This window comes from Podarcis liolepis (assembly GCF_965112155.1).
Source record: "Podarcis liolepis genome assembly, chromosome: 10".
Lineage (NCBI taxonomy): Eukaryota > Metazoa > Chordata > Lepidosauria > Squamata > Lacertidae > Podarcis > Podarcis liolepis.
The window spans coordinates 9,842,950-9,868,183 of NC_139562.1; the positions used below are offsets into that span (position 1 = coordinate 9,842,950).

Sequence of the window (25,234 nt, forward strand, 5' to 3'; positions counted from 1 at the left end):
GGTGAACTCTCCTTCCTTGGAGGTTTTTAAGCAGAGGTTGGGTGGCCATCTGTCCTGGATGCTTTAGCTGAGATTCCTGCATTGCAGTGGGTTGGACTAGATGACCGTCGGGGTCCCTTCCAACACTACGATTCACTGCCTTTGGCCCCACCAGTCCCTGGTGCACTTGCAATTTCTGGTTCCTTCAAATAGCTGGAGAAAGAGGGCTTTTGACACTTAGGGGCTGTCTGAATTGGAATTCCCACTCTCCCACTGAGCATGCTCAGTGGCCACTGAATGTTGACCAACTACTGCAGGGGAGGAAAAAGGAACGGTGTGGCCGGGTTCCTGCACTACAACATTCTGTTGCAGGTCCAACTGATGTCTATTAACTAGAATAGGGGTCAGCAAACTTTTTCAGCAGGGGGCCGGTCCACTGTCCCTCAGACCTTGTGGGGGGCCGGACTATATTTTTTTGGGGGGGAAATGAATGAATTCCTATGCCCCACAAATAACCCAGAGATGCATTTTAAATAAAAGCACACATTCTACTCATGTCAAAACACCAGGCAGGCCCCACAAATAAGCCAGAGGTGCATTTGAAATAAAAGGACACATTCTACTCATGTGAAAACAAGCTGATTCCTGGATCATCCACGGGCCGGATTGAGAAGGTGATTGGGCCGGATCTGGCCCCCAGGCCTTAGTTTGCCTACCCATGGACTAGAAGATCCTTCCATGGATGTTACCAGCTAGGCCACCCCTGTTCTTTGGTGTTCTCCTTTGCAGCATGTTTCCACCACCCCCCCCTCTTGTTCTTCCCTCTCCACCCCATCCTGTGCCATGGCCAGGCTGCTCTCCCATAATAGCACGTGACTCAGTCCAGAGGTAGAGGGCAAAAGCTACAAAGAGAAGCGGAGCAGAGCCTATCCAAAGCGGAGCCATTATCAGAGGATGCCGGCATGGAGAAGCTGCTGTTTGCACAACCCCTAACCTGTGCCCCAACTTGCGTTAGCGGGCAAATATTTGCCCGAGTCCGACCAAAGTTAGCATTTCTAAAGAGCCTTCAAAATACTAGAGAGCCTTCGGCGGCTGTTTTTAACTCCTCCTTGAACTTGGTTCGGCAGAGCAGAGACACCCTCCACCCAGCCTTTATGCTTACCGTTCTCAGGAAAGCGACAAAATGAAGCCTCTCGCTTATTTCTTTGTTTTGCTGTTTGCTTTGGAAATACGGGGCTTTGATTTAATCATCGAAGAAAACCCAGAGGTAAGCCTCCATTTCCATCCTAGGCCACAACATCCTAAATCTACGGAGGAAAACAAGGAACAGGTTGCCTTCATTTCTCCCTCTGCTCTTTCTTTCTTACGAACTTTACGGCGCAAGCCTCTTACAGGTCTACGCAGAAGTAAGCCCTGCTGAGTTCATTGGGGCTCATTCCCCAGCTAATAGGAACAGGACTCTGCTGACTTAATCAGCACAGTTGCTTTAAGTAAGATAGAACCAATTTAACCAGCTGGCAGTGCGATTCTATACATATACCCGAGTTTGCTTTTTACCTCCTCCTCTCTCATTCCCTTTTCCTCTTGTCTCTTTGGTCAAGTCTCTTAAATTATGAGCATGAGGGCAAGGATTGCCTTCTCTGTGATAAGTCGTCCTGGGAGTCTCTTTTCCAGCAGAAGAGTGGGGTGAAAAAGGCTTCTGCTAGTAATATTAACACTGAGTGGGTTGTTATTATTATTATTATCTGACCCATTCTCAAAGGACCTCAAAACGGAATACAGGGTCCTCCTCTCAACAGCCCTGTGAGGTAGCCAAGGCCGAAAAGTTATGATTAGCCCGAGATCACCCTACGGAACAACAGTTCTCAGAGTGCTTGAAAAATCCATCCATCTTCCCAGTGAGCTCTGGGAATTATAGGTCTGTGAAGGAAATTGTTGTTGTTTAGTTGTGTCCGACTCTTCGTGACCCCATGGACCAGAGCATGCAAGGCACTCCTGTCTTCCACTGCCTCCCGCAGTTTGGTCAAACTCATGTTTGTAGCTTCGAGAACACTGCCCAACCACTCGTCCTCTGTTGTCCCCTTCTCCTTGTGCTCTCAATCTTTCCCAACATCAGGGTCTTTCCCAGGGAGTCTTCTCTTCTCCTGAGGTGGCCAAAGTATTGGAGCCTCAGCTTCAGGATCTGTCCTTCCAGTGAGCACTCAGGGCTGGTTTCCTTAAGAATGGAGAGGTTTGATCTTCTTGCAGTCCATGGGACTCTCAAGAGTCTCCTCCAGCACCATAATTCAAAAGCATCCATTCTTCGGCAATCAGCCTTCTTTATGGTCCAGGTCTCACTTCCATACATCACTACTGGGAAAACCATAGCTTTAACTATACGGGCCTTTGTTGGCAAGGTGATGTCTCTGAATAGGAGTCTCCCAACAGTTCTCAGCACCCTGAATGAACTACAACTCCCAGGATTCCTTGCAGGAAGCCATGGCCACTAATGTGGTATAACAAGGCTTTAAATGGGGCCTCAATCGGATGGGGATTTGTGCTTCTGCATCTGCGTGTTCTTGGCGAAGGTATATTCTCTCGTTAGTAGCCGACTTGTAAAGTTTCGGCACCATTGCAAAATTCGGATATGTGCAAATTTCAGAGTTTTAGATGTGTTTCGGTTTGCGTATCATTTTGGAAAGCGCAGATTTGATAGATTTAAATGTGCACCGAACCAAATGTCTCCCCCATCCCAAATCCCAGGACAACACTCCCTGATTCTTGATAGTGCAGCTAGGCATAACGTTTTGCAGATCAGTACGCAACGGGAGTAACAAACGCACATCAATTGTGCATCCTGCACAAAGCGAATTGCTGTTGTCTAGTCATCTTGGGTTGCTTGCAGCCTCCGTTAGCTTGACCGTCTTCATTCGCTTTTGGGTGGTAAGTTCACCATTGGTGTGTTTTGAACTGAACACATACCTTGCTCCCCTGATCTTGGCATTGGTTTTTTTCCTAGGATCTGGTTGATGTGAAGATTGATGGGTTCTCTGCGAGATCCGCTCTGCACCATGGCAGATACCAGGTACAAATTGCTCACTTATTTACTTATTTTACAAAGCACAGAAGGGAAAGACGTATAATGAAGAGGAGGAGAAAAACAGAATAGATACCTTGCAAAGCAAATAATTTATCTTAGAAGAAATCTGCAGGCAGCCCTGTTTAGGGAAGTTCTTAATATTTGACGTATTGTTGTGCTTTTAATTTTCTGTTGGGAGCTGATACCCCAGATTGGCTGGGGAAACTCAGCCAGATGGGCGGGGTATAAATAATAAATTATTATTATAATATTATTATTACTTAAATCCTGTGAGGTGATCTGCTCTTGGAATGTTGCACTCCCTCGAGTGGTTTTTTCTTTTTCTAACAAACATTTTTTTACTTGGTTTTTAAACAAATGCAAATGCAAGAACCATTAAACACTTTTCCAGGAGTACATCTAATGAAGTTTGTTTTATCCATTGTCTCTAGACATACACTTACATATTCAGCATTCAAACATATTACTCAACGTAACCCCTCCACTGAGAATATTGAACGTTTTGGTAAAAAAAGTCTTGAGATTTTGGTCATTAACATAGGTAAAGAAAGGGGACCGTGTTTCTTGAAAGGTGTCTCTATTCATTATGCCTTTAATGGCCCTCCTATGTCTGGTGAAAGGGACGTGGGTGGCGCTGTGGGTTAAACCACAGAGCCTAGGGCTTGCCGATCAGAAGGTTGGCGGTTTGAATCCCCGCAACAGGATGAGCTCCCATTGCTCGGTCCCTGCTCCTGCCAACCTAGCAGTTCGAAAGTACATCAAAGTGCAAGTAGATAAATAGGTACCGCTCTGGCGGGAAGGTAAACGGCGTTTCCGTGCGCTGCTCTGGTTTGCCAGAAGCGGCTTAGTCATGCTGGCCACATGACCCGGAAGCTGTACGCCGGCTCCCTCGGCCAGTAAAGCGAGATGAGCGCCGCAACCCCAAAGTCGGCCACAACTGGACCTAATGTCCAGGGGTCCCTTTACCTTTTTATGTCTGGTGAGATGCTCAGACATTGCTATATCCCAGATATTATTTCCCCATATATTCAGGGGTATTTCAGGCTGGTTCTTCCGTTGCTGAGCTAATCATGCTGCGGTCAGTTAGAAGCCGACTAGTTTGCTGTGGCACAGGCTGGAGCCTAAGTCTATGTCCAAAGACAGTTGGGCTAAGGCAGGATTCGGAGAAATGGGTTGGCATGTAATTGCAGGTATAATGGAGAATACAGTGGTGCCTCGCAAGACGAAAAGAATCCGTTCTGTGATTCTCTTCGTCTAGCGGTTTTTTCGTCTTGCGAAGCAAGCCCATTGAAGGATTAGCAGATTAGCGCTATTAGCATCTTTTAGCAGCTTATCTGCTGATCGGATCAGCTGATAAGCGGCTTAGCGGCTTAGAAAAAGGGGGGGAGGGGGGAAACCAGCAGGAACTCGCAAGACATTGTCGTCTTGCAAAGGAAGCCCATAGGAAATTCGTTTTGCAAAGCACCTCCAAAACAGAAAACTCTTTCGTCTAGCGAGTTTTCCGTCTTGCGAGGCATTCGTCTTGCGGGGCACCACTGTACTCTATCCCAAAAGTTTTCAAAGTAAGGACATTCCCACCAAACATGAATAAATGAATCAAGCTTGCCAGCTCCAGTGCTGCAGGTTCTCTGTTTCTCAATGTCAGATGCAACTTGGACGGGCGTTGTTGTTGTTGTTGTTCTTGTTGTTGTTGTTATTTTATACCAAGCCCATCTGGCTGGGCTTCCCCAGCCACTCTGGGGAATCAGCTCCCAACAGAACATTAAAAGGACAATAAAACTTTTTTCTGACCTCCTTTGGAGGCATCTGACTGCCTACTGTGAGAACAAGACACTGGACCTTGTGTGTCTTCTGAAGTTCTTTAGGTTCTTACATTCACACAAGCTTTGTGTGCCGGAGGGCTCTGAGTCAATTCCAGTTAAAAAAGGATCAGCTAGATCCTAGATGATAGACCTTCCTCTGCCTGAGACTCTGAACTTCTGCCAATCAGTGTAGACAGTGTAGACCAGTGGTCTAGGTCAGTGTTTCCCAACCTTGGGCCTCCAGCTGTTTTGGGACTACAACTCCCATCATCCCTAGCTTGCAAGACCAGTGGTCAGGGATGATGGGAATTGTAGTTCAAAAAACAGCTGGAGGCCCAAGGTTGGGAAACACTGGTCTAGGTGGGCCCCTGGTATAAGGCAGCTGTGTATGTTACTATTCATTCAACCATTTTTAACCCAAGGTATTTATACAGGGCTGGATTTAGGTTTGATGAGGCCCTAAGCTGATGAAGGTAATGGGGATGTCCTTTGCCAGCAACAAATTGTCGCTGTTTTTTGTGTCGAATATATACCATATGGTAATTTATGGTCGTACTAGGTATCTAAAGCCATTTGCACATAACAAAATATGTATTTTATCAAAGTAATTGTGGAACTGAAATACAATTAAGAATAAGTATATTAACAGTGAAATACAATTAAGAAGAAGTACCGGTATATTAATAGTGAAATAATTATTAAGCTCTAACTTAAAATGATTTTTTTATCCATAACAAACTTAATAATGAAAACACATTGGCATTCGGCAATAACAAAAGTTCCTTTCAAAACACAATTTACAAAGACTCATAATCTAGTCTCTAGAAACTTGCTGTAACGTGAAATAATAATAGCAAACCAGTGATTTTTTAAGGGAGCAGGCTAGCAGGTGGAGCCCATTACTTACATCAGGCTTCCTCGACCTCGGCCCTCCAGATGTTTTGAGACTACAATTCCCATCATCCCTGACCACTGGTCCTGCTAGCTAGGGATCATGGGAGTTGTAGGCCAAAAACATCTGGAGGGCTGAGGTTAAGGAAGCCTGACTTACATCACAGGAGCCTACACAACACAAAACACTGTTGCTGTTATGTAGGTTTCATTTTATTTGTTTTTTATCTTATATTTTGGAAATGTACACCCAGGTTTTTTCCTTTAATTTTTTTTGGGGGCCCCAAGAGAGTGGGGCCCTAAGCTATAGCTTGTTTAGCTTATACATAAATCTGGCACTGTATTTATACAAATATGAAGTCTAAGTATTGGCTCTCATTTCATTCAACTCTCCCCCCCCCCCACTCCCCAGAGAAGCACATCCGGTGATGACGACTCAGGAGAATTGGTGAGCCTGCCTATTGATTTTTCCTCTTTCTCTTCTATAATTTCCTGCCCCCACCCGCAACCCAGTTAACCATTAGCAGGAGATCAATCCCACTGTTTGTTCAGAGTCCCCCCCCCCCAACCCCTTGATCTAGGTACCAGGATATTAACCAGCTAGGGTTTGGAAACAGTTGCACAATATTGTCCTAGGAGGCTGGAATGCAGATTGACAAAGCGCCTCACTTCAGGGGGGAGCACGTCATAAGGCACTTGTATTTTTCTTTCCAGAACATAATTACAGGATTTTTCAGTCTTTTGTTATTAGCCTGCAATCAATATATTTCTATACGCCATTTTATTTTAATATGCAATCTGTTGTGCGATTTTATATTGTCACGTATGTTTATAAGACCACTGATTTTATTTATATCTTGCAAAACTGTAGGTTAACTTGTGGGTTGTTGTTTTTTACCATCTGATTTCACCCGTAATTGTAACGTACATTCTATATGTTATGTAAACAGCTTAGAGGTTTAGATGATTATGCCTGTTGAATAAATAGGCACCTGGGGTGGCAGTGGCTCGATTTGGCTCTCGGCGCCTTCTCCTGTGGCCAGTCCTCATTTTGGGACCCCTCTGACAACAGATCCATCTCTGTCTACTTTCACAAACCTTCTCATGATCACTCATTGCTGGGGCTGGTGGCAGCTGAAGTCCAGCAACATGCCATGGGTTCCTTACCACCTTCTCAAGATCCTCAGTGAATATAGGGACACAGTCAGCTCAGTTGATGATCTCTAGCCTGGACTGATTCAGGAAAGGCTTCTCAAAACAAGTGCATCACTTGGCAAACCTTGTCCGAATCTCCCCACCCTAGAGACAATAAACTGAGCTGACGATTCCCCAGGGCCGGATTTAGGTTTGATGAGGCCCTCAGCTGCTGAAGGTAATGGGGCCCTTTATATGTCCAGCTGTCCTTGGTCAACAACAAATTGTCACTGTTTTTTTGTGTTGACTATATGCTATATGGTCATTTATGGACCTAATAGGTATCTAAAGCCATTTGCACATAACAAAATACATATTTTATCAGAGTAATTTGTTTTTTATCTTGGAAATGTACATCCAGGTTTTTTCCTTTAATTTTTTTGGGCCCCCCCCAAGAGAGTTCGGCCCTAAGCTATAACTTGTTTAGCTTATACGTAACTCCGGCACTGTCATTCCCCATAGCTTCCATTTGCCTTTTTTTCTATGATGCCTTTGCTTCTTGTTCACTTCTCTCTGGGTCATCCAACGTAGACCGAGAATCCTCCGACCAATGGACCGTGCAGCATGTTTGTTCTGTACGCCACCAAGCGCCCTGATGGATTTAAGCAAGGGATCCAGTTGTTCAACCATGAGAGAATCAAAGCATCCCTTGGGGAAAGTTCTAGGGATATGCGTACAGTGGTACCTCGGTTGAAGTCCTGTTTACGAAGTCCTGTTTACGAACGATTTGGTTTACGAACACCACAAAACCGGAGGTAGTGTTCTGGTTTGCGAACTTTACCTCAGTCTAAGAACAGAATCCGAATGGTGGAAAGGCACCAGTGACAGGAGGCCTCATTATGGAAAGTGTGCCTCAGTTTAAGAACCGTTTCGGTTTAAGAACGGACTTCCAGAACGGATTAAGTTCGTAAACCGAGGTACCACTGTATTTGGAGTTGCACCTGTCCCTTCTCTGACTCCTGTCCAAATATGTTGATTCCTCCAGGTGGCGGGCGATGACAACATAATCCTCCATAGCTACAAGGTCCAGTCCACCATCACATCTCGACTGGCCAACACGATGGTGAGGACCAAAGTGGAAAATCGAGCCAGGCACCCGCAGAACTTGGTCTTCGATGTTCAGATCCCCAAAGGGGCTTTCATTCACAACTTTACCATGTAAGTAAGAGCTGGCCTGGTTCCACCAGTTGGTATATGTGCAGCTGACTGTCTATAGCAGGAGTGGGGAGACTTGAGGGTACAGTCGTACCTCGGAAGTCGAACAGAATCTGTTCCGGAAGTCTCTTTGACTCCTGAAACATTTGACTTCCAAAGCGTGCCTTCTGATTGGCTTCAGGAAGCTCCTGCAGGCAATTGGAAGCCCCATCAGACGTTTGGCTTCCAAAAGAATGTTCGAAAACTGGAACAATTACTTCTGGATTTTGATTGTTTGGGAGCCGAAATGTTTGACTTCCAAGGCGTTTGAGAGCTGAGGTATGACTTTATTATTATTATTATTATTATTATTATTATTATTATTATTATTAATAATAATAATAATACCCCGTCACTCTGGGCAGCTTCCAGCGCCTATAAAAATAAAATAAAAAACTACTTTAAAAAAAAACTTGAACCAGGCATGAACTACAGGTTCCTGCAGAAAAACAGACACCACTTTTTAATTTTATTAATTTATTTGCATACGTACTGCCCTTCATCCAAATATCTCAGGATAAAAAAATACAAAATACAAAAAACAAAATACATAATAAAAACAAGAACAAAACAAACCCATACCCACCCCCCTCCCACAAGCACATTTATTCCAGAAAAAATTCCGATGGCACATTATTCCACATCCTGGGACATGAGGGAACCACCACCATTCTCCTTTCAGATCACAATCGTTCTTTAGAGGTATTTCTCATGCTGCAGTGACAAAGGAATTCCCCTGCATTCCTCACACCTCCAGTACCATTCCCCATCAACCAACGAGAAAAGAAATCACCTTTGAGAACTGTCAAACTATTGTCAGAGAAATTGTCATGGGATTTTTGTCATGATTAGCTTATCATTCCAGGAGGCTGAGGGACGCATGGATGAAATTTTGTGTGTGTGGTGATATCATTTTTGGCTATATATATATATATATATATATATTAAAAAGAAAAAGTAGAAAGAACAAGAAAATTGCCCTCTCCTCCTTCCAAGTACTTTGCAGTTGTTGATAAGATTCCTTGTTTGTGACTGGCTTTCTGCCCCTCAGGAATGTCAACGGCATCACATTCACTAGTTCCGTGAAGGAGAAATCTGCAGCCAGAAGTCAGTATGCCCAAGCGAGAGCGAAAGGCAAAGCTGCAGGAATATTGAGGTATGAACCTGACTTCATATCTATCTATCATCTATCTATCTATCTATCTATCTATCTCTATCTATCACCTATCACCTATCACCTATCATCACCTATCACCTATCACCTATCATCTATCTATCTATCTATCTATCTATCTATCTATCTCTATCTATCTATCTATCTATCTATCTATCTATCTATCTATCTATCATCTATCTATCTATCTATCATCTATCTATCATCTATCTATCTTTCATCTCTCTATCTGTCATCTATCTTCTATCTATCATCTATCTATCTATCTATCTATCTATCTATCTATCTATCTATCATCTATCTATCTATCTATCTATCTATCTATCTATCTATCTCTATCTACCTATCTACCTATCTACCTATCTACCTATCTACCTATCTACCTATCTACCTATCTACCTATCTACCTATCTACCTATCTACCTATCTACCTATCTAGAGTGATGGACTAGGAGCTGGGAGACCAGGTTTCAAATCACCGCTCTGCCATGAAGTTTACCTGGTGACCTTGGGCCAGTCAGTGTCTGTTGGCCAACCCTACCTCACAGGGTTGTTGTTTTGAGGGTGAAATGGGGAGGAGGGGCCTTGAGGTCCTTGGAAAAAAGGTGGGAGTCAAATGAATAAAATTTAAAAGGATGAATTCTCTCCTTGAGGGCCTCAGTCTCCAAAACCCAAAGGCCCATTTTAAATGGATGGAGAGATTGGTAGAAAGGCTTAGCCCTCCCAGAAGTATTGGGAGAGCTCTGGGGGAGTGGGGAATCTGTTGCCGATCAATGCCTTATAGAACGTATTTCTGTGGAATGCCATAGTGAAACATCTGCAGAAATGGCTTTTGAATAAAAAGTGTTGGTCACCTTAATGGGCAACAGGTGTCCCAGTGAACATTAGACATGGCAAGCTGAGCCTGCAACAAATAACTACCGGTTTATCCTTACCTTCGAACAGGTGTGCAGACTGCCTGCCAGCCAGGCATTCCCTATTCCAGGATACTCCATTCCATGCCCCCTTTCCATGGCTACAATGCTCAGTTTTGGTTTGGAGGGGGGATGTTACCCCTTAGGGCTTTTAAAAACATGTCTTGTAGTTCTGCAAACCTCCCGAGTTCACTGCCAGAGTGATATTTAGGTCTGTAGCCTTCTTGTTCAAAGAACTACCACTATTATGAACTGTTTGAGAGATTTCTAGGGGCAACTGGCTGACCACCGTTGGAAACAGATTTCTGGCCAATATTGGTCTGATCCACATAGGCAGTCCTTATATTTGAATGCCAGAAGGATGGCAAAGAACCAGCTCATTGATTCCCAGTTCATATAAGCTTATTTTTAATATGGCAGAAGCACAAGATGTTGGCTTGTCAGGGGACTGGTGAACCAGTCCTCCAAAAGCCTCAGAGCAATCCTTGTGTCCTGGCTTCACCCACTTTTTAATGGTTTTCTGGCACATGACGACTCATCATGTGGATCAGTGTCATCTTGAGTCTTCAGATGCTGTTGGACCACAACTTCCATCGCCCCCTTGACCGTTGGCGAAATCAGCTGGGGATGATGGGAGTTGTGGTCCACCCAATCAGCTGGGAATGATGGGAATTGTAGTCCACCCAATCAGCTGAGGGTGATGGGAGTTATAGTCCTCCCAATCAACTGAGGATTATGGGAATTGTGGTCCATTCAATCAGCTGGGGATGATGGGAGTTGTGGTCCACCCAATCAGCTGAGGATGATGGGAGTTGTAGTCCACCCAATCAGCTGAGGATGATGGGAGTTGTAGTCCACCCAATCAGCTGAAGATGATGGGAGTTGTAGTCCACTTCTGGGGAACTCTGACAATGAACACTTATCTAGATGATCTTGAGATGCCTGGAAGCTTTCCCAAGCCTGGTGCAACATATATGATTAGCAGAGGAGGTTAAATTGGTTATCAAATAAAATAAAATGGTTGTGTGGAAGATTTGCTTTCTGATGAACTGAATGGAAAATATGTTAAAGTGCAAAGATTATTATGAGATGTTTGGGGTCCTCTACCTGCCCCTGTCTCAATTTACTGCTGGCATTTCTGTGGCATGTTAAGGGCTAGGGTGTTTCTCCTCCCCTGTGTGTATTGATGACTGAATTCAGGAGCAACACGCTGGACATGGAAAACTTCAAAGCTGAACTCAACGTGCCAGGAGGAACCAAAGTCCAGTTTGAAATCCATTACCAAGAGCCAATTCGGAGGAAGCTATCAACGTACGAACATGTTATCCCCCTTCAGCCAGGCAGGCTGGCCAAACACTTGGAGGTAAAGCGAAAAGACAGGGCTGGAATTGTGGGTTTGGAGCACCACTTTAAAGACTTAGTTAATTTAATTTGCGGTCATATTTCATCAGAAATCTCTCAACAAAAAGGAATCTGTGTAACACAACACGAATTCCGTGTTCGAACCAAAGGAATGCTTGTGAGAGCCAGTGTGGTGTAGTGGTTAAGAGCAGTAGACTCATAATCTGGGGAACCGGGTTTGCGTCTCCGCTCCTCCACATGCAGCTGCTGGGTGACCTTGGGCTAGTCACACTTCTCTGAAGTCTCCCAGCCTCACTCACCTCACACTAATTGCAATTCCACATTTGAAGTGCCGCAAATAAGCATCTCTGAACAATGAACACAAAACAAAACACAAATATAAATCATGCCCAATTATCAGAATATATTAAGATGCATCAAAACGCAGCGTAATTTTGAAGCCATCCTAAATCGGAGATTCTTCCTGGCATGCTTTGGAAAGATGCACCGCATTTTTCTAGAGATGTTCCTTTTATTTCGCTGTTTCTGTTTGTTGCTTCTAAACACCTCTGCGCTGTGTGACCACAGGTGGACGTTCGCATCATCGAGCCTCAGGGCCTTCACTTTGTCCATGTCCCCAGTTCACTTGGAGACCAGTTTGAAGGTGTCCATACCATCTCCAAAGGAGAGAAAAAGGTAATGGGGACAGTCTCCCTGTGGGGAGAAACAGAGCTGCTGTTGGGGCAGGATTCTGGGGGCAGGAGCACAGGGCCCCACACAGCAGGAGAAGCAGAAGGGACCCACAAAAGCAAACGGGTGGCTTTCCACCTTTTGAAGGAAGTGCTGTCCCCATCTAAATAGGAAGATCTTCATAAGACCACAAAGTCCAGACTGGTGAACCTCAGAAATATTAGAAACCTGGAAGGTACAGGGGCAGATAAAAGAAAGTACTTTTTCATGTAGTGCATAGTTACACTATGGAACCCCCTCATGAGGCAGTTTTGGATGGTTTTAAATAATGTTTAGGCACATTCATGGAGTTTAAGGCGACCAGTGGCTACTAGTTATGGTTACTAGTCATGAGGGATGTGGATGGCGCTGTGGTCTAAACCACTGAGCCTCTTGGGCTTGCCGATCAGAAGGCCAGTGGTTCGAATCCCCACAGCGAGGTGAGCTCCTGTTGCTCTGTCCCAGCTCCTGCCAACCTAGCAGTTCGAGAGCACGCCAGTAAAAGTAGATAAATAGGTACCACTGCAGCAGGAAAGTAAAGGGTGTTTCTGTGTGCTTCCATCACGGTGTTCCATTGCGCCAGAAGCAGTTTAGTCCCGAGTTTGCCTATGCCTGTTCTATATCCTCCACAGTTTTGCAGTGGAAGGAAAATTTGTTTTGATGTTAAAGGGCCTAATCCAGACTGAGATTGCAGTTGGAGGGTGAGTAATAAAGCCCCTGTAACTGAAATCCCAATCTGGGATTTATTTAAACCCATGCATGCATAAAATTGCTTGTTTATCCGAACGGCACTGCATGAAACCATCCAGAGAATATAACCGAGGGGCACTGTAAAAACATTTAGGATAGACAGATAGTTGTTTTTTTAATTCTGCGTCATCTGCAAATGCAGGACTGAAAGGGGAAAGGAGAGCTTTTAAAACTGCCCGCAGGTTTTGCATTCAAATTATAGCTGTGGTTTATGCAAATACAAGGGAACACAGGAGGCACTGTGGGTTAAACCACAGAGCCTAGGTCTTGCCGATCAGAAGGTCGGTGGTTTGAATCCCCATGACAGGGTGAGCTCCCGTTGCTCAGTCCCTGCTCCTGCCAACCTAGCAGTTCAAAAGCACATCAAAGTGCAAGTAGATAAATAGGTACCGCTCCAGCGGGAAGGTAAAAGGCGTTTCCGTGCGCTGCTCTGGTTCACCAGAAGTGGCTTAATAATACTGGCCACATGACCCGGAAGCTGTATACCGGCTCCCTCGGCCAATAAGGCGAGATGAGCACTGCAACCCCAGAGTCGGTCACGACTGGACCTAATGGTCAGGGGTCCCTTTACCCTTTACCTTTATGCAAATACAATCCGTTGCATGAAAATACCTCACTTGTGCCATTGTGATTTTCCTTCAAGGCTCATGTGTCCTTCAAACCAACAGTGGCTCAGCAACGAAAGTGTCCCACCTGTTCTTCTACAGCAGTCGATGGCCATTTTGTGGTCACTTACGATGTCAACAGAGACAGCAAAGCTGGCGAACTGGAGGTACATTAGCTCTGCAGATGGGGAGCACATTAAGGAGCATGCTTAGAAATGCGGGCTAGATAGTCGTCTATCAATTGGACTCTCTGGCACCAAAGCAAACGGCTTGGGGAGACACAGGCTAAAATATTCCATAGGAATGAGCAAGACATAACTGCTTATTATTTTGATTTCATGACCTGCAAGGGTTGCCAGAGGTCATGCCCATTTCAGAACTTCCAAAAATATGTTCCTTTTCTAGGAAATGAAGCAGCTGGGTTCCTTCTTTTTATTTTGCAGATCTTCAATGGGTATTTTATCCACTACTTTGCTCCTGAAAACCTGGATCCCCTGCCAAAAAACATTCTCTTTGTGATCGACGTCAGCGGTTCGATGTGGGGATTGAAAATGAGGCAGGTAAGTGGCAGAAGCAGCAAGACATCCAATGTGGGAAGGTGTCTTCCTTTGGATAGGAGATGGTTTCATTGTTGCTGCTTTTTTAAGAAATCAGGGGCAGGGGAACCTTTTTCCAGCCTGAGGGTGGCATTCGTTTCTGATTTAGCCAGAGGCAAAATTTTGCAGAGCTTCGTGAAAAAGACCAATGGAATCAGTTTGACCTGGTGAAAGGTAACGTGTGTTTGGAGGGGAATAAAACACTGCATGTCCAGATTATTTAAAGAAATATTATTACAGTGGTACCTCGGGTTAAGAATTTACGGTACAGTGGTACCTCGGGTTACATATGCTTCAGGTTACATATGCTTCAGGTTACAGACTTCGCTAACCCAGAAATAGTGCTTCAGATTAAGAACTTTGCTTCAGGATGAGAACAGAAATCATGCTCCGGCGGCGTGGCGGCAGCAGGAGGCCCCATTAGCTAAAGTGGTGCTTCAGGTTAAGAACAGTTTCAGGTTAAGAATGGACCTCCAGAATGAATTAAGTACTTAACCCGAGGTACCACTGTAATTCGTTCTGGAGGTCCATTCTTAACCTGAAACTGTTCTTAACCTGAGGTACCACTTTAGCTAATGGGGCCTCCTGCTGCCACCGTGCCACCGCCGTGCGATTTCTGTTCTCATCCTGAAACAAAGTTCTTAACCCGAGGTACTATTTCTGGGTAGCAGAGTCTGTAACCTGAAGCGTCTGTAACCTGAAGCATCTGTAACCCGAGGTACCACTGTATATGATGAACACACAAGCAGGATTTGAAGTATGAACAACAGAAGGGATTGAAGATTCCAGGAGTTTTGTTGAGGTTTAAGAGATAGAAGGCAGAGCACAGCAGAGAGGAACAGAAACACCTTGGAAAGGGGGGTTGGGAAGTCGGGGGGGGGTTATTATCATGTATTGAAATGTATGTGTGAAAATTGGGAAAACTTAATAAAAAACTTTGGGGGGGGGGTCTTTTAACAATGCAATAGCTTGATACAGGAATTAAGATAAGGAGCTGTTAACGGTTCGGGGTTGTTTATTTTTTCATGCCTCTAAGAGGTTTTTAATGGAAAGGGAAAGTGCGCATCAGGGTTTATGAGATTCCATAGGAGTTAACACTGGCGTCTCTGCATACCTGTATCCCTGAAATATAAACAGATGCCAGAGGGTTTGCTGCATGTCAGGTGTCCGTGCATCAACCACAGTAAGCTCTGACCCATTAAAACTAAAATTTATCCCCTATTAATGAAAAATGTAGTCCATAATCTTAAACACCCTTACAAGGGAGAAATCTCCACTGAAGACAGTAGGTTTTGCATCTGAGAAAATAGGCAAGGGATTGCATTTGAGGTCATCATCGCCGCAATTGTTGATGGCCAGATAGCTCACGAGATGAAGAAAATTGCACAATTCGCTAAGTTGCAAAATATAACAAAATTCAGTATCTGCCAGTCGTTTTAGGCAATGCAGTGCTACAGTTGTGAAATGGATTAATGTTCTATGGTTTTACGTTATATGAATGGAGAGTGGCAACCATAGTTATCACTGCAACGGTTCATTTTACAGACGGTTGAAGCCATGAGAACCATCCTAGGGGAACTCCGCTCTGCGGACCAGTTTTCAGTCGTCGACTTCAACCACAACGTCCGGTGCTGGAGAGACCAATTGGTGCAAGCCTCCAGATCGGAGACAGAAGCCGCAAAGAAGTACATTGAGGGGATCCATCCCAATGGAGGTGAGCATGGTCCCAAAGTAGGTTTATGGAATGCATCATAGAAGCAATTAGAGTTGGAGGGAATCTTGCAGATCATCGTGCACGAGCCCTTACTCAGCACAGGAAGTTTCAAACCACAGCATTGCTGGTAGCAGGTCATCTCTCGGCTGTTGAAATGCCTCTGGTGAAAAAACCCATCACCTCCCAAAGCCAGCTGTTGCTTTTAATTTTCAGCTGAAATTTGTTTCCATTAAATTTGCATTACTTAGATCACTGGAGCAACGGTGAACTAGTCCAATCCATCTTCTCCATGACATCCTTTTCCCTTTTTGAAGACATCTCCCTTTAATCTTATATTCCCAGACTAAACACGCCCTGCTCTCGAAATCTCCAGTGCCAGATGGAATAACAGCAAAATATTACAAAAAACTAAGTGAGCAGCTGGTGAACCCTTTGAAAGACACAATGAAAGATTTTAAAAACAGGAGAAGTTCTGGAAACATGGAAAGAGGCCTATATAACTTTGATACCAAAGCAAGATTTGGATGTGACGTTAGTAAAAAACTATAGGCAGATTTATAGGCAGATCTCATTATTAAATAATGATTATAAATTATTTGCATTTGTATTGGCAAATAGAATGATTTTTCTAAAAAAGAATTCATTCATCATGACCAGGCTGGATTCCTTCCAGGCAGACAAATTAAAGATAATATCAGAAATGTACTGAATATTATAGAGTACCTGGAAGTGAGAAATGAGAAAAAAGCAGCATTAATGCTCATAGATGCAGAAAAAGCATTTGATAACGTTTCTTGGAGCTTCATGAAGAGGGTGATGGAGGAGATGGGATTTGGAGTAAATTTTAATAGGGGAATGCCCACCATTTGTAGACGCCTCACCATCTTGGGTAACCCCCTTTTGCAGGACATGCTCTCGTTCAGCCTTCCCCAACCTGGTGCCCCCCCAGCTGTTTTGGACTACAGTTCTCCTTATTCCTGACCATTGGCCATGCGGACTGGGGCTGGTGGGAGTTGGAGTCCAACCACACTGGGCAGGGGCATCATGTTGGGGAAGGCAGCCCTACTTCACCAATATATATGAGAGAAAAATAAGCAACAGAGTCTCATGCATGCGGTTGGAGGCAGCAAGGCTTCTGAACAGCAGTTGCTGGAAACCAGAGAGGAGGAGAGTGTTATTCTGCTTGAATCCTGCTTGCAGGTTTCTCACAGTCATCTGGTCAGCCACTGTGAGAATGGGATGTTAGTTTCTGTTTGCCACTGTGCAGCTGCTTGGAGTCACAGGACTCTGTTTACATTCCAGAGACCTTCTAGGCTGTTGGAAGTCTCACGGGAGACAGGATGTGACGTTAGTGGTTTCCTGTTCCTTAGTTGTTCAATTGCTCTCTGCTTTCATAAAGAGACGATGTCTTTTCTGTCTGCATAGCTTAGAAATAAAACTCTTTGCAATGTAGCCATAAATCTCATCACTTCCGCATGCTGCTGGAAACTCCGCTTAATGGGAACGTGCCTGAGGCCTCCTCAAAGGCTCAGATTGTTAATTATTCGTCGGAGGTGATTCCGAAGGCTTGGCCGGAGGAAAATGAGGCTTTATCAGCTTGGCAGAGTGGAGATGCCGACATGGGATGCTAGACTTCATGGGTCTCTGGTCTAATCCAGCAGCCTCTTCTTGTGTTCTCATGTTCTTGGGATCCACCTGCACTACAAGGAAGCTCTATAAGAGGCATCCCCCAACCTTCAGCCCTCCAGATGTTTTGGACTACAATTCCTATCACCCCTGACCACTGGTCCTGTTAGCTAGGGATCATGGGAGTTGTAGGCCAAAACATCTGGAGGGCCACAGGTTGGGGGATGCCTGCTCTATAATCATTTAAATACAAATTGAATTGTAATAGTTTCACCCAAAGAATCCTAGGATTTGTAGTTTGTTGAGAATGCTAAGCATTAGCTCTGCTCTCGGGATGATTTGGGAGTGAGTGATCGTAGAATCATGGAGTGGCGGGGTTGGGAGGGACCATGAGGGTCATCTAGTCCAACCTCCTGCAACGCAGGAATCTTTTGCCCACCGTGGGGCTCAAACCCACAACCCTGAGATTAAGAGCCTCATGCTCTACTGACTGAGCTATCTGCAGTGATGATCCATTCAATCAGATTATGTATGCAGTATACTTGTAAAGCACATTTGAAGCGTGTTTCCCCCCTGAAATAATTTTGGGTGCTGTAGTTCGTTAAAGGTCACTGGTAATTGTAACTCGAGGAGGAGGAGTAATAATAATAAATAAATAAATAAATAATAATAATAATAATAATAATAATAATAATAATAATTTATTATATATACCCCGCCCATCTGGCTGGGTTTTAGCCACTCTGGGCAGCTTCCGACAAAACACTAAAATACAATAACCTATTAAACATTAAAAGCTTCCCTAAACAGGGCTGCCTTCAAATGTCTTCTAAAAGTTTGGTAGTTATTTTTCTCTTTGGCATCTGGTGGGAGGGCGTTCCACAGGGCGGGTGCCACTACCGAGAAGGCCCTCTGCCTGGTTCCCTGTAACCTGGCTTCTCGTAGTGAGGGAACTGCCAGAAGGCCCTCGGTGCTGGACCTCCGTGTCTGGGCAGACCGATGGAGGTGGAGACGCTCCTTCAGGTATACTGGACCGAGGCCATTTAGGGCTTTGAAGGTCAGCACCAACACTTTGAATTATGCTCGGAAACATACTGGGAGCCAGTGTAGGTCTTTCAAGACCGGTGTTATGTGGTCTCAGCGGCTGCTCCCAGTCACCAGTCTAGCTGGCCCCAGCTCCCAGCCCCACTAGATGGTCCAGAAGGATGTTATGGTTGATTGTATCAAAAGCCGCTGAGATATCCAGCAGAACTAGGAAACAGCTCTCACCTTTGTCTCTAGCCAACTATTGTACTCAGAATTCAGTGCTCCAAAATTAAGGGTCCGAAAGCCCCGCTGAATACTATGCCTGCAATACTACGCTCACTTACCTGGAAGTAAGCCCAATTGAACTCAACTCATTGAAGCCGCATTTAACTTGGCTTTACTTTTGAGTAAACATCCATAGGACTGCTCTGTAACTCTCCCATTGATTGGGGGAAATAGGGATGTCCTTAAATTCAATAGGATTTAAATGCGCCTATTTCCCTCTGTATCTGTCTGCTTATTGCCTCTTTCTCATTTTTTGAAACAGGAACAAACATCAACGATGCCCTTCTCCGGGCCATCTTTATTTTAAATGAAGCTACAAGTCTAGGATTGTTGGATCCAAACTCTGTATCCATGATCGTGCTGGTGTCAGATGGAGATCCTACCGTTGGTAAGAATCCTGCGTCTACAATGTGGTCCTGTTGTTGTTGTTTAGTTGTTTACTCGTGTCCGACTCTTTGTGACCCCCTGGACCAGAGCACGCCAGGCACTCCTGTCTTCCACTGCTTCCCACAGTTTGGCCAAACTCATGCTGGTAGCTTTGAGAACACTATCCAACCATCTCGTCCTCTGTCGTCCCTTTCTCCTTGTGGTCCTAAACATGACTAACTAGCCTGTGGCACCACTGAGTTCAGTTAAACCTGTTGTGTGCATGCATGCATGTGCACACACACAATATCCTTTCCATTGCCCATTCATGAATATTTGTTCTCATGATGCTACTGGGGCGGTCAAGTGTTTGGGGGCAGGGGGGAGATTGTCTCACTTTTATTGTGCTATATCCCCTCTGAAGAGAAATAATGTGGTAGCATTGGGGAGAGCATCACAGCACAAAGGGGGTTTTTGGGTTGGGTGGCCAATCCATCAGGGATTCTTTAGCTGTGATTGCAGGGGATCGGAATAGATCAGGGGTCGACAAGGTTTACCTCACCCAGGCCAGTTCACTCCAGCGGAGATCCCTCCATGGGCCGGACTGTGAGTGCCAGCGATTTCCAGTGTCTGCATCTTCATCTGCGCAGACGCGATTTCCAGTGACTGCGTCTGCACAGACACGTTTAGCACAACACGCGGGGACTCACCGAGTGGGCGGCTCGGTTTGGGGGTGGCTCGTGGACCGATTAAATGACCCCCCCCCGTGGGCCGCTTGTGGCCCATGGGCCTTAGGTTGCCTACCCCTGGAATAGATGATCAATCAATCAATCAATCAATCAGTAGCTGAACTGGGTTCCACACAGTCATAAAAACGAAACAAAAAAGAGCCACAAAAACGCAAAGTAGATAGCAAAAACAGACAGCGTAACACTCAAAACAGAAGTGTGGCACTCAAATCGGAAGCGCAACACTCAAAATGGAGCACATTCAGCTTCCGAAAAACGTTCACGAACCGGAACACTTACTTCCGGGTTTGCAGTGTTCGGGTTCCAAGTTGTTTGAGTACCAAGGCGTTTGAGAACCAAGGTACCATTTTACCAAGAAACAGCATCTTGATTTATTCTTTTCCTTCATTTTGGGATTCACATGCAACACTTTAATGGAACAGTCCTGGGTGAATGTGACCATTTCCTTCCTTTCCATTCCCCATCAGGAGAACTTAAGCTGCCTACAATTCAGAAGAACGTGAAGAAAAACATTCGGGACGATATCTCTTTGTTCTGCCTTGGTATCGGATTCGACGTGGATTATGATTTTCTGAAAAGGCTGGCTCATGAAAACAATGGCGTTGCCCAGAGGGTTTTTGGGAACCAGGAGACCTCATCTCAAATGAAGGTGAATTTCCACCCTCTCTCCCCATTATACAAAATTTCATGGAACACAAAGGAGGGTGAGAATGAAAGAAAAACATGACACATCCATCCTCCTTACAAAAATCATCATCATCATCATCATATCATCTGGTTATCTGTTAAATTATCTGGATTTAATAGAACCAAAGACTTGCAAGGGTTGTTGGAGGACATCTAAACTAACTTCTTGCAGGTGCAAGAAGTTCAGGATCCATGAATAGATGGCTATCCAGCCTCTGTTTAAAAATACATCCTGTGAAAGTGACCCCGTCAACTCCCAAGGCAATCTGTTACACTGTCGAACAGCTTATACAATTAGGACCTTTCTTCTAATAGAGGTGTTTTAGCTTGAGGGGCCAGATAACTGTGACACGTTGGTGAGGCAAACCCGCCTCTCCATCACATGACATTCAGGTGCCTCATGATTGGCAGGTGGGTTGTCCTATCTATCTGTTGAAATCCCCTGCCTGTGGTTTTCAAACACCCAGCAGCCAGCTAGTTGGCTGTTGAACACTTAGGAATCACGGCGCAAAGGACATTAGCAGCAGCAGGCTTATTGCTAGTTTACGTTAGCTGAATAAGGGACAGGAGAGAGCAAGAAGCAAGCAGTTGTGCTTACCTGGTTTAGCTGGCCAGTTGAATGTTTGCACACTAAAAATAGGACACCTGGAGGAACCCCTACAAAAAATAACTTTTATAGAATGAATGTAGAGGGTCTTGACTAAAGATCTTTAAATCCCATCTTCTCCTCCCTGTCCCCAGTTTCCTCACTGCTGTTCTGTCCTGTTCTTCTTAGGATACCAGACTCCCAGTACATTTCCAAGCACAATTCAAAGTGCTGGTGCTGACCTTTAAAGCCCTAAACGGCCTCAGCCCAGTATACCTGAAGGAGCATCTCCACCCCCATCATTCTGCCTGGACACTGAGGTCCAGCTCTGAGGGCCTTCTGGCAGTTCCTTCCCTGCGAGAAGCCAAGTTACAGGGAACCAGGCAGAGGGCCTTCTCGGTAGTGGCACCCGCCCTGTGGAACGCCCTCCCACCAGGTGTCAAAGAGAACAACTACCAGACTTTTAGAAGACATCTGAAGGCAGCCCTGTTTAGGGAAGCTTTTAATCTTTGATTCATTACTGTATTTTAATATTTTGTTGGAAGCCGCCCAGAGTGGCTGGGGAGGCCCGGCCAGATGGGCGGGGTATAAATAATAGATTATTATAATATTATTATTATTACTATCTTGCACATGCCTGATGCAAGTTTCTCTTAAAAACCAAGCTGTCCTCACTTCTCCTCCTCCTTGGGTTTTGCAGAAATTCTACAACCAAGTCTCCACACCACTTCTCAAAAAGCTGGAGTTCAACTACCCGCACGGAATGGTGTCTGATGTCACCCACAACACTTTCCAGAACTATTTTGGAGGCTCTGAGATTGTGGTAGCAGGAAAAGTAGACACTGAAAACGTGCAACACTTGCAGAGTATGATTACAGCCACTGCCGTGAGTATAGTGTTTGCCCATTTATCTCTTTCCCCAGTGCAGATGTTTATGCCACTGTGGGGAGCTTTCTCAGGAGGGGTGGGGGGTGAAATTTGAATCAGTTTTTTATTTACCAGGTGAACATACCTAATTCACAGTTCCTGAAATGATACGCAAACCAAATTGCAGCCATCTTTCAAAATTCACATCTGCAATGCCCTTCTCCAGCTGTTGCAACATGTACATAAATGCATAGACTAGGTAAAACATATGTGAGATACATATCTTAGTGAAAATAACATGCAACAGATGCATTTTATTTGGGGGAAATTGCTTGCAAAATTAAGTAAATTAGCCAAAATTGCATATAAAAATGTGCATATATTAGGATCAATTCTCCCTAAAATGCTGGTGAATTTTATTGAGGAATTTTAAAATCAGGAATTCCCAAACCAATGTGGAAATGTGAAAAACTTAACTTTTGATTGGAAAATGGAGAAACTGGAAATGGACCGATTTTCCCATTCCTGTTTTTGAAGGATGGGTAAGAAACACTTTAACTGCATCAACATAGCACCTGAGGGGAAGTTTCTCACAAAAGATCTTTGTATTTCTCTTATTTCTCTTCCCCATTTTTAGTCCAATGCACAGCTGGTCTTGGAGACTCTGGCCGATGTTGAGGGACTGGATGAGTTCCTGAGCAAAGATAATCATGCAGACCCAAAATTCACTGAAAAGCTGTGGGCCTACATTACCATCAACCAACTGATGGCGGAGAGGTGAGAAGGAAAGCACTCAGTGGATTTCTTAGAGACCTTCCCGGAAGAGAAAGAATTTCTGTAATTCTAGCTCTGAAATAATGCTAGTTGGGACCCAGTACTAGTGATTCTGTGTACTGTACAATTAATACTCATTCTGTGGAGTGGGATAGTGACTGGCTCAGTTTAAAGGCAAACTTGCTTAAATCACCCTTTAAGAAGCGCAGGTGGCGCTGTGGGTTAAACCACAGAGCCTAGGACTTGCCGATCAGAAGGTCGGCGGTTCAAATCCCCGTGAAGGGGTGAGCTCCCGTTGCTCGGTCCCTGCTCCTGCCAACCTAGCAGATCGAAAGCACGTCAAAGTGCAAGTAGATAAATAGGTACCACTCCAGCGGGAAGGTAAACGGCATTTCTGTGCACTGCTCTGGTTCTCTAGAAGCAGCTTAGTCATGCTGGCCACATGACCTGGAAGCTGTACGCCGGCTCCCTTGGCCAATAAAGCGAGATGAGCGTTGCAACCCCAGTGTCAGTCACGACCGGACCTAATGATCAGGGGTCAGTTTGAGAAATTCTCCCCCCTCCAATATATATATATATATATATATATATATATATATATATATATATATATTGCTTTCGTAGATTTTCACGGGTACAGGAATGCAGGTTTTGGTGTCTTCGGGTGTCTTCCCGTGTAAGAGTTGGGGTGTCTAGGCGACGTTTCGATGAGGTCTCACTCGTCATCTTCAGGCTGGTGCTTTCGGCTTCTTGTTACTGGAACAGAGCAGGGTCTCAGTGTTTGAGTTCCTATAAATACTGTTGAGGGGGTGTGGTGTATAGCCTCAAACGTTCTGGGCAGAGAGGAAGTTCCCAGGTTAGTGTGCCTTTTCTTCTTTTGTTCCTTAATTACTTGAGGGATATCTTGAGTGATTTCTTGAGTGATATTCTGAGTACCACTTAGGTGGGTCATTAGGTGTGGATTAGTTGCTAAAGCTTTCGTGTCTTGACCTCTTGAGCTTGTGAAGAGTTTTTCTGAGAAGATGGCTGTACTGCACTTAGTTGTGCTCTGGCTTGGCTTCGTGTATAGGGGCGAGCTGTGGTTTTGTGCCCTGTGCCAGCCAGATCTGTGTAGGGATTGCGGGGGGGTGCAGCATCCGGAGGTGCCACTATGGTTTGGCTACTGGATGGTGTCTGTAATTTATCTGTGGAGAGGGTCTGGGTTTGGGTCTGGTGTGGTTGATTGGTGATGGCGTTCTGTGTGCCTCTGGTTCTGGTGTCGGTTTTTGTGGGGAGGGCTAATTTCCAGGTGTCTGGCAGGCGGGACGTGTCGTCACGCTTGTTCATGTTGTGAGGGTGTTTCTCTATCTCGATGGCTTCCATGATTATTCTCTTGTGGTGATGTTCCATGTTCATTCTCTTGTGGTGATGTTCCAAATTGCTTTTTAACATGGAACATCACCACAAGAGAATAATCATGGAAGCCATCGAGATAGAGAAACACCCTCACAACATGAACAAGCGTGACGACACGTCCCGCCTGCCAGACACCTGGAAATTAGCCCTCCCCACAAAAACCGACACCAGAACCAGAGGCACACAGAACGCCATCACCAATCAACCACACCAGACCCAAACCCAGACCCTCTCCACAGATAAATTACAGACACCATCCAGTAGCCAAACCATAGTGGCACCTCCGGATGCTGCACCCCCCCGCAATCCCTACACAGATCTGGCTGGCACAGGGCACAAAACCACAGCTCGCCCCTATACACGAAGCCAAGCCAGAGCACAACTAAGTGCAGTACAGCCATCTTCTCAGAAAAACTCTTCACAAGCTCAAGAGGTCAAGACACGAAAGCTTTAGCAACTAATCCACACCTAATGACCCACCTAAGTGGTACTCAGAATATCACTCAAGAAATCACTCAAGATATCCCTCAAGTAATTAAGGAACAAAAGAAGAAAAGGCACACTAACCTGGGAACTTCCTCTCTGCCCAGAACGTTTGAGGCTATACACCACACCCCCTCAACAGTATTTATAGGAACTCAAACACTGAGACCCTGCTCTGTTCCAGTAACAAGAAGCCGAAAGCACCAGCCTGAAGATGACGAGTGAGACCTCGTCGAAACGTCGCCTAGACACCCCAACTCTTACACGGGAAGACACCCGAAGACACCAAAACCTGCATATATATATATATATATATATATATATATATATATATATTCATATTCACAAATGGATATGGATATGAAAGGGAGAGAAACAAAATTTGACAGATTCACTCATCCCTTGGTAGTGGAGAGGGTTCATAGAAT

At 44.9% G+C, this 25,234-nt stretch overlaps 1 protein-coding gene across 2 annotated transcripts in view; it reads left to right on the plus strand.

Moving 5' to 3' along the window:
- Window positions 1-849: 849 nt before the first annotated feature.
- ITIH2 (inter-alpha-trypsin inhibitor heavy chain 2) overlaps window positions 850-25,234 on the plus strand; it is a 48,856-nt gene continuing 24,471 nt past the window's right edge. Inside the window, exons 1-14 of one of the 2 annotated variants that reach the window (XM_083461056.1) lie at window positions 850-1,246; window positions 2,978-3,043; window positions 6,164-6,199; window positions 7,931-8,103; window positions 9,191-9,295; window positions 11,428-11,590; window positions 12,157-12,264; window positions 13,691-13,819; window positions 14,096-14,212; window positions 15,794-15,962; window positions 19,162-19,287; window positions 20,482-20,663; window positions 21,988-22,173; window positions 22,792-22,931. In XM_083461056.1, the coding sequence (XP_083317182.1) occupies window positions 1,163-1,246; window positions 2,978-3,043; window positions 6,164-6,199; window positions 7,931-8,103; window positions 9,191-9,295; window positions 11,428-11,590; window positions 12,157-12,264; window positions 13,691-13,819; window positions 14,096-14,212; window positions 15,794-15,962; window positions 19,162-19,287; window positions 20,482-20,663; window positions 21,988-22,173; window positions 22,792-22,931 (1,784 nt within the window). In that variant the 5' untranslated portion in view covers window positions 850-1,162. The remainder of the gene's footprint in view (window positions 1,247-2,977; window positions 3,044-6,163; window positions 6,200-7,930; window positions 8,104-9,190; window positions 9,296-11,427; window positions 11,591-12,156; window positions 12,265-13,690; window positions 13,820-14,095; window positions 14,213-15,793; window positions 15,963-19,161; window positions 19,288-20,481; window positions 20,664-21,987; window positions 22,174-22,791; window positions 22,932-25,234) is intronic. The other variant, XM_083461055.1, reaches the window with a different exon arrangement.